We start from the raw sequence: 16,340 nt of genomic DNA on the forward strand, positions 1-16,340 counted from the left end.
GAATCAATTAGACTATTTCCACATATAGAGTATTTATGCTAAAATAAAGTAACTTTAAACACCTTTTAAGCAATTAATTAACTTGAATCAATAAGTTAAAGGGACACCTAATTTAAAACATGCAAAAAATGTCACCAAAACAGCTATAGCATATATTAACATTCATATTTGGAGCTCAAAGGCCACTTACTGGACCAATTTCTTTGTATACTGGCTTCAAAATCTTTGTTAGATCTTTTGAAAAATATGATCAGTACCAAAAGGATTGCGCAGTTCATGTTAAGCAATGACTGACACTTATCTCTCTGGAATGATTCACACCTAATGATTCATTTTCTGCGGCTTAATGGAAAATCATAAATGGTTAGTGTGCTGTTTGGAGTCGCTCCCTAATTGTACGTACCTGAAATATCCCACCTGCTCAGCAGGTTAGTCAGCAGCCCAGATGATGAAATTGTGCCGTCTTATTCAAAGTGTGATTGCTTCACAGCAGGAAATGAGAGATTAAGATAAAGAGTATGGGTGTTTGTTTCACAAGAGCAGTAGCTGTCCTGTCACCATACCATACCTACATGACAGGCGAGCAACAAAACAACTCTCAGTTTCTCGAATCTCATTATAATCCCACGGTTCCCACGGTCATGGAAAACCTGAAAAGATCATGGAATATTTGATTTGGTGTTTGGTATAGAAAACTCGTGGAAATTAAATAAATCCTAAAAAGTCAATTTTCAAGTTTACATTTTTTGGCGAACTACCCATTTAATCTCAGATTGGATCAGTGCAATTGCAGCTCTTCCTCAGCAGTAGTTTTAAGTGTTTGATGGATCATATTGCTTGTCCCTTTAAGGCAAATTACTTTTGAGAACCTGCTTAGAACATCCACTTAAATGGCTCAACAAAGCAAACACTCATCCACCTATTGCCTCAAGTTAAAACCCAATATCTCAACAGCTCATCTGTCCACTGTTGCCTGCAATCCAACCCACCAACCTTCCCCTATTTGTTTCTCTTTATCCTCTCTTCTCACTGCAGCTTGTCCTTAGGGATATTAAGAGCACAAACATACTTTAGGATCACAAACACACACACCTTAACAGTCAATAGACAGTCATGTGAAACCACCAAGTAGACTTTCTTGATGGTGGCAGTCCTGGCTTGTGTCCTTTAGCGAGGTGAGTGAATATTTTGAGTTTTTTTAAGGTTTTGCTGGATTGATTGGATTGGTGTTAAATTGAAAATACGAGGTCTAGTTAAAGCTGCTTTGGACACATTTTAAATACATTTTCACTAGCTGAAGTGTGAAGTATTTGTAAAGCTCATGTTAAATTAGCCTATAGCACATGAGGTTCCTTACAGTGATTATAGATCATATATAGATGTGCTGAGCATATTTATGTATATTTTACCTTCACAATCTTAATATCTCTTGAGGACTTTACTTTTGACAACATAGCTTTCAGGAATAAAATAAATGTATCAGTCTTCTGTGACTTGTCCATGAGACCATATTTATAAAGGTTAGAAACTGTTGATGTTCTGTGCAAAGCTTATGTGTACATACTGTAAATGATGAACCCTGTTGTCAATACACACAATGTCAAGTCAACATCATGAACCATTATGTTGATACTCAGATACTGACTTAAAAGATGAATTAATTTGCTTCACAATTGATGTTAGATAATTAGATTACTTTTAATTAACTCTAGCAAGGGAGATCATTAATAAATAAGACATTACAATGAGCATCTAAAGGGGTCATTATTCAGAATGACTTACAAATACGAGTTTTTGTGTGTTTGCTTTAGGCATCGTCTGCATACAAACAATGGGAACATTATTAATCATCATTTCCAGTTGTCAGCATACTGCAAGATATAATTACACTATGGCACTTCTCTACTATCCTGTTAACTCAATCTTTACTACTTAAGGTGGTAAAACTGGTTTTACCTGCGTGTTGATTTCACTAACACTGACAAACATCCTTTTTAACATCCTTTGACATCCTTTTTGTTTGTAGAAAGAAAATTGAATCCATTTGTTAAGAAAATAAACACTACGTGTCACGACTGGACAAGTACAGATCAAAACAATGGTATTATCATGTAAAATATTTTCTTTTGTTCATCTCTCCCAAATACATATTTAACCTTTACACGACTGTTTTTTATGCTCTATTTACAGATAAGGCATTGCTATAGACCTGTAATTGCATTTTAGTTGCTTTACAGGCCAGAAAATGGTCTCATTTATTTCCTGCACAGTAAGTTATAGGAGCATTTTACTGACTATGGCATAAATTATGACACTATGTGTATTTGTGGCTGCAGTTATTTGACAGATGGAGGTCTGAACGTTTACTCCCGGAGGGTTAACCGGGTCTCGGAGGGAATGAGTGCCATAAGAGGGACCGTACACCACCTCAATCCAAAGAGTCAAGATGACACTGATAGGTAGGACGTAACCTTTCAACTCTGCACTCTACAGATCCACCTTGTAGACACTCCTGGTTCTTGTCCATAGACTTCACAGCATGCTAAGTAGTCAAGCTTAGGGCTGGATGATATAGCAAGAAGAGTACATTACACATACCTGTATGCATTTGGCAGAATCTTTAGTCCAAAGCGACTAACAGTGCATTTAATTGCAGTCAGTTTGTGTATTCCTTAGGCAGAACCATCATATGGACTGTGCAAACTTTTTTAGAATTGTATTCTGTTTGCAAAAGGAATCTTTGGGAGTCAAAAATGTCCTATTGACACACTAAAGCTGAATATATAAATAACCATCTAAAAACAAACATTTTTCAGAATCAGAATGAGCTTTATTGCCAAGTATGATTACACACACAATGAATTTGTCATGGTTACATAAGCCTCCAGTGCAAGAGAATGAAACCATACATACACACATACATACATACATACATACATACAAACATATACATTTAAACATATATACATATAGCGACATTAAAAAAATATAAAAGAGAAATATACAATAATGTTGTTCAAATATTTTATATACAGATATGCAGTTGTGTGCAGGTTATGTAATGTATTGAAGAAGTGGTAGGATATGTTAAAAAATATAAATGAAATATAGATATAAGTAGGAATGGATGGATTGAATATTCACATGGTTGTGTTGACAAAAAGGAAAGTATTTGGGGGCAGTTTAAAAAAAAACTGTTCTTCTGCCTGGCTGTTCTGTTGCTCAGTACTCTGTATCACCGGCCAGAGGGCAACAGTTTGAAAAGGAAGTGTGCTGGGTGAATGGAGACAAGAGTGATTTTACTAGCCATTTTCATTACTCTGGATGTGTACAGTTCTAGCAGGGTGGGTAGGCTTTTGCACAGTACCGTATATGTTTTATAAAAACGTGATAACGCACATTAATTGTTTTTTTGTTCTAAGCATGATTTGATTCATTCAAATAGACAGTTTGACCTGATTCACAGAAATGTATTAAATTTACCAATGTACACAATTTTTTGCAACAGATTTTAAATCAAAGACACTATTGAAACAACTCTTTCTTAATGCTCTCATTCTTGGAAGTTGCAAGATTGAGGATTTGGGAACAATCTCCAGTAAACTCGATGGCCAAATAAAAAATGCATTAAAATCATCACAGTACTCACAATGTTTATTCATTTTATGTTGGCAGTACAAACATGGCTATTATATCATGAATATTCAACATATCTCCCAGCCATAGTAAACCTGGACAGTTAAGATGGGTAACAGAGTTGCCTTTGTCTGCTCACAAAGGAGAAAGTAGCAATTGTCTCCTTTACCGCCAAATGAAACAGCTAATGCATAGGTTTAGACATATATACACACGCACACACGCACACAGACCATTGCAAACACTTTATGCATTGTTCTCTTTGAGTAAAACACAGTAGCTTCGCAGCCAGTGCATTAATATCTGTGTGCGTGTGTGTGCTTGCATTTGGTGTGTCTGTGTACTGTACTGACAGCCAAAGGCTGTTTAATATCCCTCTTTAAACATTTTGCACTGTCTCCTCAAAAACGACAACAATTAGGGATAAACATGTTAACACCATCTGTGTTTTTACTCAATACGTCTAGACTGACAAACCCAGGTGAATCTGAGACAGTGATCTGCATATTCATTTTTAAAAATGTCTGATGGATCCGTGACTCATTGGTTATAAGTGGAAAGATAGGCTGAGAAGAAAGATCGGTGTCTGAGAGAAGAAATTGAATATATACACTCACTGAGCACTTTTTTAGGAACACTATGGTCTTTATAAAGTTCCAGACGTAGTCTTCTATTGTGGTAGCACATCTGCCTCAAGGTTGAATGTGTTGTGCATTCTGAGATGCTACTCTGCTCACTACAATTGTACAGTGTGGTTATCTGAGTTACCATAGCCTTTCTGTCAGCTCTAACCAGTCTGGCCATTCTCCGTTGACCTCTCTCATTAACAAGGTGTTTCTGTCTGCAAAACTGTCACTCACTGGAGGTTTTTTTGCTTTGTTTTTGGTACTATTCTGAGTAAACTCTAGAGATTGTTCCCAGGAGATCAGTAGTTACAGAAATACTCAAACCAGCCCATCTGGCAGCAACAATCATGCCACGGTCGAAATCACTGAGATCACATTTTTTCCCTTCTGATGGTTGATGTGAACATTAACTGAAGCTCCTGACCCATATTTACATGAACTTATGCATTGCACTGCTGCCAAACTATTGACTGATTAGATAAACACATGAATAATTAGATGTACAGATGCTCCTAATAAGTGAGCATATAGGTAAAAAACAAAAGATACAAAAAAGATATATGTTCTCTTTTGAAAAGAATCACTCATGGACGGATTAAATATTTGGATTAGAAGAAAGAAAAGACAAAATAAAGCAAGAGAATGCCAGTTTTCTAGCATTGCTTTCCCTAGAGACGTTATGAATCATTAGTGATCGGTATAAGCATATTGTCTAGCACTGTGGCCTTCATACAGACATTCTATTCAAGGTTGAGCTTGCTCTAATCTCAACCTCAGACAGCACGGCCATTGACTCGTCACAGACCATTTGATGCTGTGAACAAAATCATAAGCTCCTGTCTAATTTGTTGATTTTAAAATGTCTATGTTAGGGTGCACAGGTTTTAACAGTCCACCAGGTACCGGGCTGCTACAACTAGAACCTCCTAGGAAAAACTAGTTGCTGGATTTTCCAACGTTTTTGAGGTTCATGACATCAAATCTTTGACTTAAAAATATTCAGTAACTAGTTGCGTTACTTTTACGAGCAAAAAGCTGTCTTATTCACTAACCACCCACAATCTAGTTTAAGTCTAGGCACAATTTGTGCTAAAATAGCACTGCTTCTTGAGTATTTAAATAAAGTTACTGCCATTCATTTCCTTGCAAACACAGCTCCTTGCCTAGACTGCACTTTATTCTCAAAACTCTGTGCTATTGGCCCAGGGCAATAAACTAAACTTAATTTTAAGTTTAGTTTCCTCCTCGGGGCAAATGGCCAAGCACCTTTTACTTGCCGATTACCCTTGGACCAAAAAAGGCCAACTGGGGATTGAGGTGGGGTCAATGGTAAAGGCAGTGTTTCGCTGAGTCGGGTCAGAGGTTTCAGCACCTGGATACTCATTTCCCAATTTTTCATATCTAGTGACCAAGCTTTACAAATTGACGGAGAATGGAGAATCGTCAGTACTGGTCAGTAGACAAAATCAGGGCTCCTCTGAATATTTGGGCTGATGAAAATGTGCAATGTCAGATCGACAGCATCTGACAAAATGAAGACTTGATTAAGTATATTGTCGCAAACTTGCCAAGTTGTGTATAGAGCACGTCCAGATTCGTGGAAAAAACGAATTGCAGGCAGAGTACAAATCCTTATTCATTTCAAGGGCTAGCTAGTCTCCAGAGTCTTACCTCAGCTTGAGTTTCCTTCTTCCTTGTGAAATGGGCAGGGTGTGTGACGTCGGCACCTGTGCGTTGTATTAAGGGGGGGTTTTAGGGCAACGCTGCAGTGCTATTGGCTTGGTTATTTTGGATCAATTTGAGGCTGTAAAACTGCCTCGAGTGCATGAATTTTGGGGACTGAGCTTCCAAAGGAGCACTGAAGGGAGGGGTGTTTTTGATTTGGCAGTTGAGTTCGAATGTCAACAGTGTTTCTCAGAAATCACTGAGGGCACCTTTAAATTTCACGCAAACTGTGGTAAATATGCATTTACATGCATATTCTTCCCGATTATGCTAGATAGGTTGACAGTGTGTGTCATGTGAATGCCTTTTTCAGGGTAAGGTCATAAACGGTTTTACCCAAGACTGATTGGCGCACGTAGATCTTTGCTCATTACTCTGTGTAAAACAGCCTGATCTCACAGTGAAATTGGAAAGAGTAGATCTACTTTTCTTTCATCAAAATTGGTACATGTTGACCGAAATTTCGAAACACTGCCCCCAGTGGCCAAAGTGGTAAGTGCTGTAGGACAAATTATACAATGAAGAGAAAAGCATATAGTTAGTGGAGTAAAAAAGTCATGTTATAGAGAAAAGAGAAACCTCCAAATCATGCTCATCATTGATTATTCAAACGTGGTTACTGCCTTGCTTTGAACCATAGTCTCCCACGCAGCTGATGCAACTGCCAGTCACACAGGTTGAAAGGTAAACACATTGAGACCACTGCAAACATGTCTGATAAGAATGCTTCATGTCAGGGCGTCGGCATACAGTCGCCGATCCTAGGGTACCGAAACAATCTGAAACATCATGCCGACTTCTCTTGTGATCATGTTGTGTAAACACCTTTACTGCCATTTGTATTGGCTTGTCTGATGTGCACAAGTGTTGTGCACATGTCTGTTTACATTTTGACATCCAAAGCAGAAAATAATCTGATGATTTCAAATCTAATGGAGTCGCAGGTTTCTTAAATTGTCGTTTGAATAAGTAGATTTTTTTATCATTATAATTTTAACATGCTGAGTGATGGTCAGATATTGTCCTGATATAGTCAAAAGTCTGGCTCTGCAAGACTAAGCTTGCCCTGTTCTTGATGAAGTCTACATGCAACATCTCATAGATAAAGTGGCAGTCGATCAAGATCTTTCAAACCTTGGTACGTAGGAACTGAGGTAAGCCAGAGAGATGGCCTTCAGACAAGCTTTGTTAGATCCAAAGTTGCCCAAATAAGGTCATTTACTTTAGACTAGCCAGGTGAGCTCAGGAAATCCTGTGCCCAGTACCTGTCAAGATACTGACTTAGTGCCCAGACTGTTACAGGTAAAAGAGGGATGATCTAAGACCTCATGAAATGTTGCTGGGGCTCAGGAATGGTGAGAATCCAACAGGATTTGTAAAAAAAACAGAATAGCTTGATGTAATTTATAATGTGCGAATTCTTTCTACAGCAGCAGCCGTAAGACAGAATTCGATCTTTTGTTGAGAGTTATTCTGACTTGCATTGTCATCAAATCTGCCAAAACATAAGTCTGGGACCGGTGGGGAAAGATGAGGCAGTGCAAACTTTTGTTATACATCATTGTTAAACCTGCGTATATTCCACTGCGAAGAGAACCGTGTTAGTTTTGGAGTTAGATGATGGGAATGCTGTACAGATTGTTTGATTCATATAGCACTATAAATGTGGTCAAAACTCCAGCGATCACAAGCCAAGCTCTCACTTTGATGGTCTGATGATGCATTTGAACTGATGCTCCAGGTGAGCCATCAAAGTTTGTTTTATTTTGCTGTATGACTATATTTGTCTTGCAGAAAGTAAATGATATTGCTAATACAGTTTAGTTTTTATTAGTGCTTCTATATATGTTTTCATTGCAGGATAAAACTTAAGTTAGTGGTGCATGCAAAGGCAAACAGATTTAAAATTTTCACTTTGATCACAATAAACTGACCCCCTTCGGTTATTCGTGCACACATATTACATATCAAATTGACTACAGTCATGTGAGCCACAAAAGTGAGGGAATATTAGAATTTTAAATATGTTCTCATAAAAATAGGAAATATCAAACCAAATAGGGTATACTTTTTCTGTATTCCAGATCAGATCGTGCTTGGTCAACCGCATTGCCTTTCAAAGTATACTCTTTTGACCACAAGCGTATATGAACACGTTCGACATATTCACTCTACGACTGCTTTGTGAAACTCCTTTAGTACAGTCAACGGCATTTGCATGATTTGACGATGCGTAGAGACAAGGACAGTCCATGTGTTAAGAGAATCTGGACTGCTCGCGGACTGTGCTGATACCGAAATTTGCATCATGTATACTGTGCACGGAGTGATAAGCAATGTTGACAACTGAAGGAAACTCAGGCCTGAACACCGATTATTGGTCTATCTCTAGTTTGGAGTCCATTTCTATATTCACACACATTCGTACACATGATTTATGTATGTCAAACCTGTTTCCTATATTGGGCGGCACGGTGGCTCAGTGGTTAGCACTGTCGCCTCACAGCAAGAAGGTCCCAATTGGGGCTCATCTGGGCCTTTCTCTATGAAGTTTGCATGTTTTCCCCTGTTTGCGTGGGTTTCCTCCAGACGCTCTTGTGTCCCCCACAAGTCCAAAAACATGCAGGTTAATTGAATTGGAGACTCTAAATTGCCCGTAGGTGTGAGTGAGTGTCCCCCAGCCACTGGGGTTGTGTAAGGAAGGGCGTCTGGCGTAAAACCTATGCAAGTCAAATATGCGGATCACAGATGGTCCGCTGTGGCGACCCCTGACGGGAGCAGCCGAAAGAAGAAGAAACCTATATTCTGTGTTCTATTTTTATTTTTGTAGTAAAGGAAACAGGACCTCTCTGTACTTATACAGACATACAGACAAGCCATCAAAAATGACAATTGTATGGTGTCTAAATTATTGCAATTTCCTGCCAGTTCATCGATGTCCTTTTGACTGCTACATTGTGTTTAACTGTATAGTTTGGCTGAGGCAGTTCAGACACAGCGCTGTAACTTGATCGGGGCGTCTCACTCAGTAAGGGGCTTGGGGACCACGTCTGGACTGAAAGAAGAGACCTGGTCAAATCCACACCCACACACAGAGAAAATGTGACACATTGCACACACTTGCATCTGTGGGTCAGTGGGTTTCTCTCTTTCATTTCAATGGCTTTGAATGCCTTTGGCTCAGGAATGCCAAAGTTCTTGAAACTGATCAGGATTCTGTGACGCGTTCGGTGTCATGTGCTGAACTTAACTTCTGTAGGTGTTGAGAGATGCTTGGTGGAAACTCTGTGGGGCCATATTCAACACTTTTGTAGCATTTGGTAGGGTTTTTCCCTGAAGTCCTCTTTTAATGTTGGAACAGGTTTTTTAATTGTTTTCTATATAAACATGTGAATGGCCTCTTAGAAGCTTTTTTACATGGAATTTTCTTTATTGGAAGAAAATTCCATGGAAGCTTCTTTATTTTGCCTGTTATTTTTGGTGTTAAAGTTATTGTGTATTATGCTAATCTCTCTCTATAGAAAGCAGTTTTGTCTTGTGTTAATGTCTGCCAGTATTGTTTTGCTGTCGATAAATGAATGTATTTGCCTGCTGCATTTTTTTACCAGAAGCTAAGCCTGTAGGGGTACAAGTCCATCCGCTTATGTAGATATAGCCACCAAGAGTCAGTACAGAGTAAAAGAAACACAGGGTGAGAAAAAGAGAGATGACCTGGCATCTTACCAAACAAGCATTTAGTATTCACGATAGCCTAGCAGGTACATTCATTAAGGGGGCTTTCACACTTGGTTCGATTGCCTGTTCCGAACCCGAGTTCGATTGCTCCCCCCTCCCCCCTGCCCCCGATGGACTGTGTTCGCATTATATATTTGTATCCGAACCGCGGTACGCTTGCGTCATCAAGCTGCAGCTGGTGCGTAATCGTGTTGCTTGATAACCGCGAAATGAAAAGGTGTCAAAATTCAATGAATAGACTTGCTTGGTTCACATTTGTTCTTCTTTTTTTTAACCTTTGGTTTTGTTTTCAACATCAAGATACAGAAACACAGTTGCGTCTGTCTGCCGCAAAAATACTGAAATCGTTCAAAAGACAGCGGGCTGTCCGCCGAAGACAATTTTTGCGAAGGCAAGCAGAAATCATCTCTCTGCTTGCAGTGCGTGTGCGTGTGCGTCAATCCCGCTTTTCGTCAAGGTAAGTGTATACACACACACACGCACGCACGAAAGTAAATTCTTTCCGCTCATTTTGAAAGTGACGCGTGTGAGACTGATGACCACATTATACGTCATCTATAGCGGTTCACTTCCGCGGTTTGGTTCGATTGCGTTCATATCAGCAGCGAACCGTACTGGAGTTCACATGAACCGTACCCCAGACCACCTTTTTAAGCGGACCCGAGTACGGTTCGCGGGTGCGCACCCGAGTTCGGAAGACAGCGTTCACATCATCCAAACGAACCGAACTCTGACGTCATTCGAACCGGGGTGTGCACCAAAAGTGCTAGTGTGAAAGCCCCCTAAGTTCATGGGAGGGCTAAAAACAATCTCTGCATTCACTCTTCTCTCACACCTCTACTCTCCTCACAACACACAAACACACACTCACTCGGCAGTAAGAGTGCAGCGGTGGTAGTGTTATGGCTGAGACTGATTGAGATCTTTGATCATGTTGGTGTGTCTGGCTCTCATGGATCTGATATGCATCCAAGCAGTCTGTCTGTACCTGTAGACTGCCAGATAGAAATTGAGTTAGTTACAGAGAGAAAGACAGATCAGACAGGAGTGAATGCCATGGACATGACAGACTGGAATAAGCCAGGTAAGTGTGCAGTAAAGTGAGTGTGCTATTGAAGATGACTGTTTAAGTGTCTTAAGATGTCTGTTAAGTCAAGTGAAGATGACACGTGTTTCTATGTGTGATGCTTGCACTTACTGTAAATTTGTGGGTGTCCAGAAATCATATTCAATACCTTTTCTTGCTGGTCAGCATACTTCTGATCAAGTGTTTACACTTTAGTATTTTTTGGTTTCTGGGTTGTTGTTTTTTTTATTTGTTTCTCATTTTGTGTTTTGTTTCTCCCTTGTTTCTCTCTCCTCTCCTCCACCTCCATTTTTTTTTTTTTTTTTGCATTTTAATTTATATATTAAAGTCATTGCAAGTAGCCATAGGTGTGTGATAGCCTATTATTAGTAAGTCTGTAGCATGAGTGAATAACACCCAGACAGTCATTTAAGTCTGCATGTAGAATTTTAACACAAAGGGAGACACAACTGTGGTCTATTGTCATCTGCAACGCTGAAGTCATTGTCCCATTGACAAAAATGCAGTGAGTGGTTCTTTTACCTTAAGCCCTCAGGACAAGCTCAGTGACAGCATGTGAAGCATTCTTCACTTTTAAGCTGCTGAAGTCGCCACCCATGCAATCATTTTTTTATTGTCATGTTGAGACAGAGATGTTAAAGCAAACATCTTTTAGGAAAATACGAAAGAAATGTTTTGTAAATAAAGAAAAACTGCTAAGATAATGGTTGATTTTCTTGTTGTGCTTTAACTCAAGGACACAAAAGCACATCCATCCATTTTTCGACACATGTCTGGTATTGATAGAGAAAGCAATATGAAGAGAGAGAATTACTTCCTGTGTGGCTCAGGTTGAGTGAGCTTGGGCACACAGGGGGGCTTAGTAATCACAGCCGAGCTGGACCCCTCTCCAAACAGTTAGATGGATGGGACAAGAGATAGAGCACATTCTTATTTGTTATCTGCTAGAGGAACCTAGCAGACAACAGTCTGTACCACCAGCCTGTATATATTATACCATTGAGTGGCATGCAATATTTGGTGGTTTCTCATCTGATAAAGATGTGAATTTGTAGATGGTACCATGAAGGAATTTAAAAATATAACTTTTGACCACAAATTATTGTTTAACTTTTTGTTGAATGAACATTAATTTTTGGTTGGTATTTTTGAGAGTTTGTTTTTTGTCCAAGAAAGTCGAACTCAGGGGTGGGAATCAGCAGGGAGCAAGTGATACATTATTATATTAATATCTGGGTCGCGATCCGAATATAATGCTATTCTTTATGTCATATATGGTCTTATATTACAAATGAAATATGTTGACTTATATTCTTAACTTGTTCTGAGTTTGCATTTCAGTCAATAAGAAATGTTTTATATTTTAATTATATTTCATTTATGTTTTAAAAGACATACTCAGAAAATAAATTAATGATTAGAAACATGTCTTTTTATATATAAAAACGTCTCTAACCAAAGCCAATGAAGATTATTGCAGTTAGATTATCAATAAAGTATTGTGAGTTAAATGATCACAATACTTTGATATTGTGATCATTTATCACCTCTTGTCAAGCTCTTGATATATTCTCCCAGTTTTAGCTCTTCCTAGAATCTCCCAGTTTTTTAACTAGGTAGTAACTCACGAGACTTGAACTCATGTGTTCAACTGTTCACATGGACAATGCGATTGTGGAATCACACCATGAACAGTGGTAATTAGTTGCATGAGACAATTATCTTAATCTCTCAGCCCAGCCATCACACCCAGCAGCCAATTCACATGCAGATGTGTCCAGAGAACAGAAAGTAGGTGATGGAGGGACGGAGAAGAAAAGAACAGTGAAAGACAGAGGGAGGAGAACATCCATCAACACAAGACCAAGAGACCCCCTTCCTCCCCCACTACCCAGTGTGTGTGTGTGTGTGTGTGAGAGAGAGAGAGAGAGAGAGAGAGAGGGAATATTTGTTAGATAAATGCATTCTGTATGATGTGTGATCAATCAATATCAGTGTTTCCCCTAAATGCATTTTGCGCCACTGCTGAATGAATGTTACGTTTATTATATATGATGCTTTTCTGACACTACACTCAAAGCACTTTACACAGTGAACAAGGGACTCTCCTCAACCACCACCAGTGTGCAGCATCCACCTGGGTGATGCGTCGGCAGCCATAGCTATTACCGTCACCACACACCAGCTATTGGTGGAGAGGAGAGAGTAGTGTGATACAGCCAATTAATGGGGATTATTAGGAAGCCATGATTGATAAAGGCCAATGGGGATAATTTGGCCAGGACACCATGGTTACACCCCTACTCTTTTCGAGGGGTGTTTAGCTTCAGTAGGCAACCAGTCATGAGCTACAGGGTGATATGGCTGCTGGACTGCTGAATTATGACTGCTGTTGTTGGGATTCCACTTGGTTAATTTAATATTCTTGATGCAACATAACGCTTGCCAGCCCCAGTCAGCTGTGCGCTTTCTACGCTGCAAAAGTGATCCCACACACACACACACACATGCATGTGATGTCACTGCATAACAACACATGACATACTCACTTCATTTCAAGTGGCCTGTGAGCACATTTCTGAAACGTAGGATGGAAGGGGATCGCAACGTTTCAATGAACAATCGGTTAGCGCTATCCTCGTGAATATAAGTGAGCCTTCCCCTATCATCTTTATGTTTTGGAGTGCATTTTGCTCACTTCAAAAGCTAAATGAAACAGCGCTACACGGGTCAACTATCAACACTACTTAATCATAGCAGCATGAGAGCAGAGCAGGTGCGGACTGGTCTCAACCACACAGACTAGTTTAAATGCGCCTGCGAACCAGTGAGATGCGTGGCAGGGAATGTAAAACCTGTTTGAATATGGTACAGAGTTGTCTGTCACAAAACTCTTATGTCTCGGTGATTAAACTGTAGCTTAAAACAAACAGCCCCCACATTATAATCGGCACTGACAAAGAAAACAGGAGAAAACATAAATTAGAAGGCTTTTCAATTCTCAGATCACTACGCATACAAATAGTACGATGAATTTACTTCAGTAACGCTAACTATACTGTATTAGCCATGGTAGTTGTGGCAGAAAAACTTTCTAAATGTATTTAGACTGCTGTTTTTTCAGTACAAATGCCATAGTTCTACACAAAATACGTGTGTATTTGCAATTGGTCAGGCCAACAGCTAGTCCCGCCTCAAATTCACACCATTAGTTGAACCAATTTTGCATTGTCAGGCTGGTAAGAATGCAGTTTTCTGATTTCTTTCATGCCATGCAATGTTTTTCTAAACCAGTTTAACTTTCTTTGGGAGATGTTAGGCAGAATGTCAGTCTCAGTCACCATCCACTTTCATTGCATCTTTTTTCCATACAATGAATGTGAAATGTGACTGAGGCTGACATTCTGCCTGGTATATCTTTTTTTGTCCCACAGAAGAAAGAAATCCCTATGACTTACGAACTGCACAAAGCTGAGTAAATGACAGAGATTTCATTTTTGGGTTATGCATAGTTATTTGCAATAACTATGCAAATCAAGCAATACGGCAAGAAACGAGACAAGAAAGCCCAGAGTCACAACAACTGATGAGTGAGACCTGAAAAGTTGTTTGCTTTTGTCATATTTTTATGTTGAAGTCATGTTGAAGGAGCCGAAAGTGAGGGAGACATAATGCAAAAGAGGAATGGAGAAAGAAACTACTCCGAATTCCTCATGCTCACTAGCAGCTCTGTCATTACAAACGTCTGGCGGCAAAGGTTTGGGCACAAGGGCTGGAATCTCTCTCTCTCTCTTTCTTTATATATCCCTGTGTTTTATTTTACAGTCACATAGTCATAACAACTCTATAAAGACAGGAACCTCTCGTCATGCTAAAGTATATAGACACTCACTGAGCTCTTTATTAGGAACACCTGTACACCTTCTTATTCATGTGATCATCTAATCAGCCAATCACTTGACAGCAGTGCAGTACATAAAATCATTCAGATACAGGTCAGGAGCTTCAGTCGATGTTCATATCAACCATCAGAATGGGGAAAAAATGTGATCAGTGATTTTGACCATGGCATGATTGATGGTGCCAGATGGGATGGTTTGAGTATTTCTGTAACTGCTGATCTCCAGTAATATTCATGCACAACAGTCTCTAGAGTTTACCCTGAATGGTGCCAAAAACAAAAAACATCAAGTGAGCAGCAGTTCTGCAGATGGAAATACCTTGTTGATGAGAGAGGTCAATGGAGAATGGCCAGACTGGTTCAAGCTGACAGAAAGGCTATGGTAACTCAGATAACCTCAATGGTATCGCAGAATGCACAACAGCAGAAGACCATGTCAGGCACTTTATTAGGACCATAGTGTTCAGTGAGTGTAACTGTTTGAACATGGGTTTGTTTGCACTTTTAATGTTTTTTTGGATTTGAAACAAACAAGATTAGCAGCTACCTCTATTTTCATGGAATTTTGTACACAAAAAAGTTTTGACTTTCATATTATGCCTCTCAAAGTTTTGCCCACACACTTGTTTGCCGGAGTTCGAGGCCAAGACTGTCTGCCGTTTCGGAAAACACTTTGATGGAACTGCATCTTGCGTCTCTGTCAGTTAGTCTGGTCTTCTGCCAAGGATTAGTGCAGATTGACCTTAACTATGTGATGTGACCCTGAAAAGTCCTCTCTAAACAACGGGGCATGAGAACATAAAGCACTGAGGAATGATCTAATTGGGCAGGTTTGGTGAAACCCGTAGGTTAGTCACTTTTTGACTTTAAGTACCTTATCCACAAGCCAGCCTACAACATACAACTACCAACTCCAGACAGACACAACTGCAACCAAAAATGTATTCCCACACGATTTGCAGTCTTCCCCTATCGCGGTGGACTATGTTTCCAAGCTGTAAAAACACACTTAGCCATAACTTATCACAAATGTTGGTGTGCTTAAGACGATTACTCCTTCCCACACACACATACGCACACTCACTCATTGACTCACATACAAACATTTTTCATGTAGGAACCTGCCTTACCTCAAACCTGTAGGGTCACCTGGCATTTACGACGTAAGGCAGATGTCCAGAGTTCTAACTCATCTTAAGATGTTGACAGCTAAACCTGCCCTGTTCAGTGGCTACACAATAAAAAAAAATCTCGACTAGGATCTCCCAAAGCTTTTATTTAAAAAAAAAAATTAAATCCTAGACAGCAGTAAGATTAAATGGAGACTTTTGCTGAAGTCTAGTTTTTCTCTTGAGAGACAGACGATTGTAATTAAGGATGTGATGTAATGTTCAAGTTTTGAGAACCGCATGTAAAGATTTAGAAGCAAAAATCTACTATTGAAAAACCCATATGGACCCCATTTACATGCACTTAAGAAAAAAAAAATTCCAGGTTTTTTGCAGAAAGTGACGTTCTGAAATGTCATGTAAACGATAATGCTGTTTTCCTTACACCGTTTAAGGGATTAAGAGAAAGCCGTTTAACACACCTGGGTTTCTCCTGGAGAATGCCACTTATGTGGCCGTGT

At 39.5% G+C, this 16,340-nt stretch overlaps 1 protein-coding gene across 1 annotated transcript in view; it reads left to right on the top strand.

Moving 5' to 3' along the window:
• Nucleotides 1-2,258: 2,258 nt before the first annotated feature.
• The window catches only part of nav2b (neuron navigator 2b), a 51,816-nt gene continuing 37,734 nt past the window's right edge, over nt 2,259-16,340 (top strand). The window contains exon 1 of the mRNA XM_052119920.1: nt 2,259-2,459. Within this exon, the coding sequence (XP_051975880.1) occupies nt 2,317-2,459 (143 nt within the window). The 5' untranslated portion in view covers nt 2,259-2,316. The remainder of the gene's footprint in view (nt 2,460-16,340) is intronic.

The sequence above is a fragment of the Xyrauchen texanus genome, chromosome 46, assembly GCF_025860055.1.
Source record: "Xyrauchen texanus isolate HMW12.3.18 chromosome 46, RBS_HiC_50CHRs, whole genome shotgun sequence".
NCBI lineage: Eukaryota > Metazoa > Chordata > Actinopteri > Cypriniformes > Catostomidae > Xyrauchen > Xyrauchen texanus.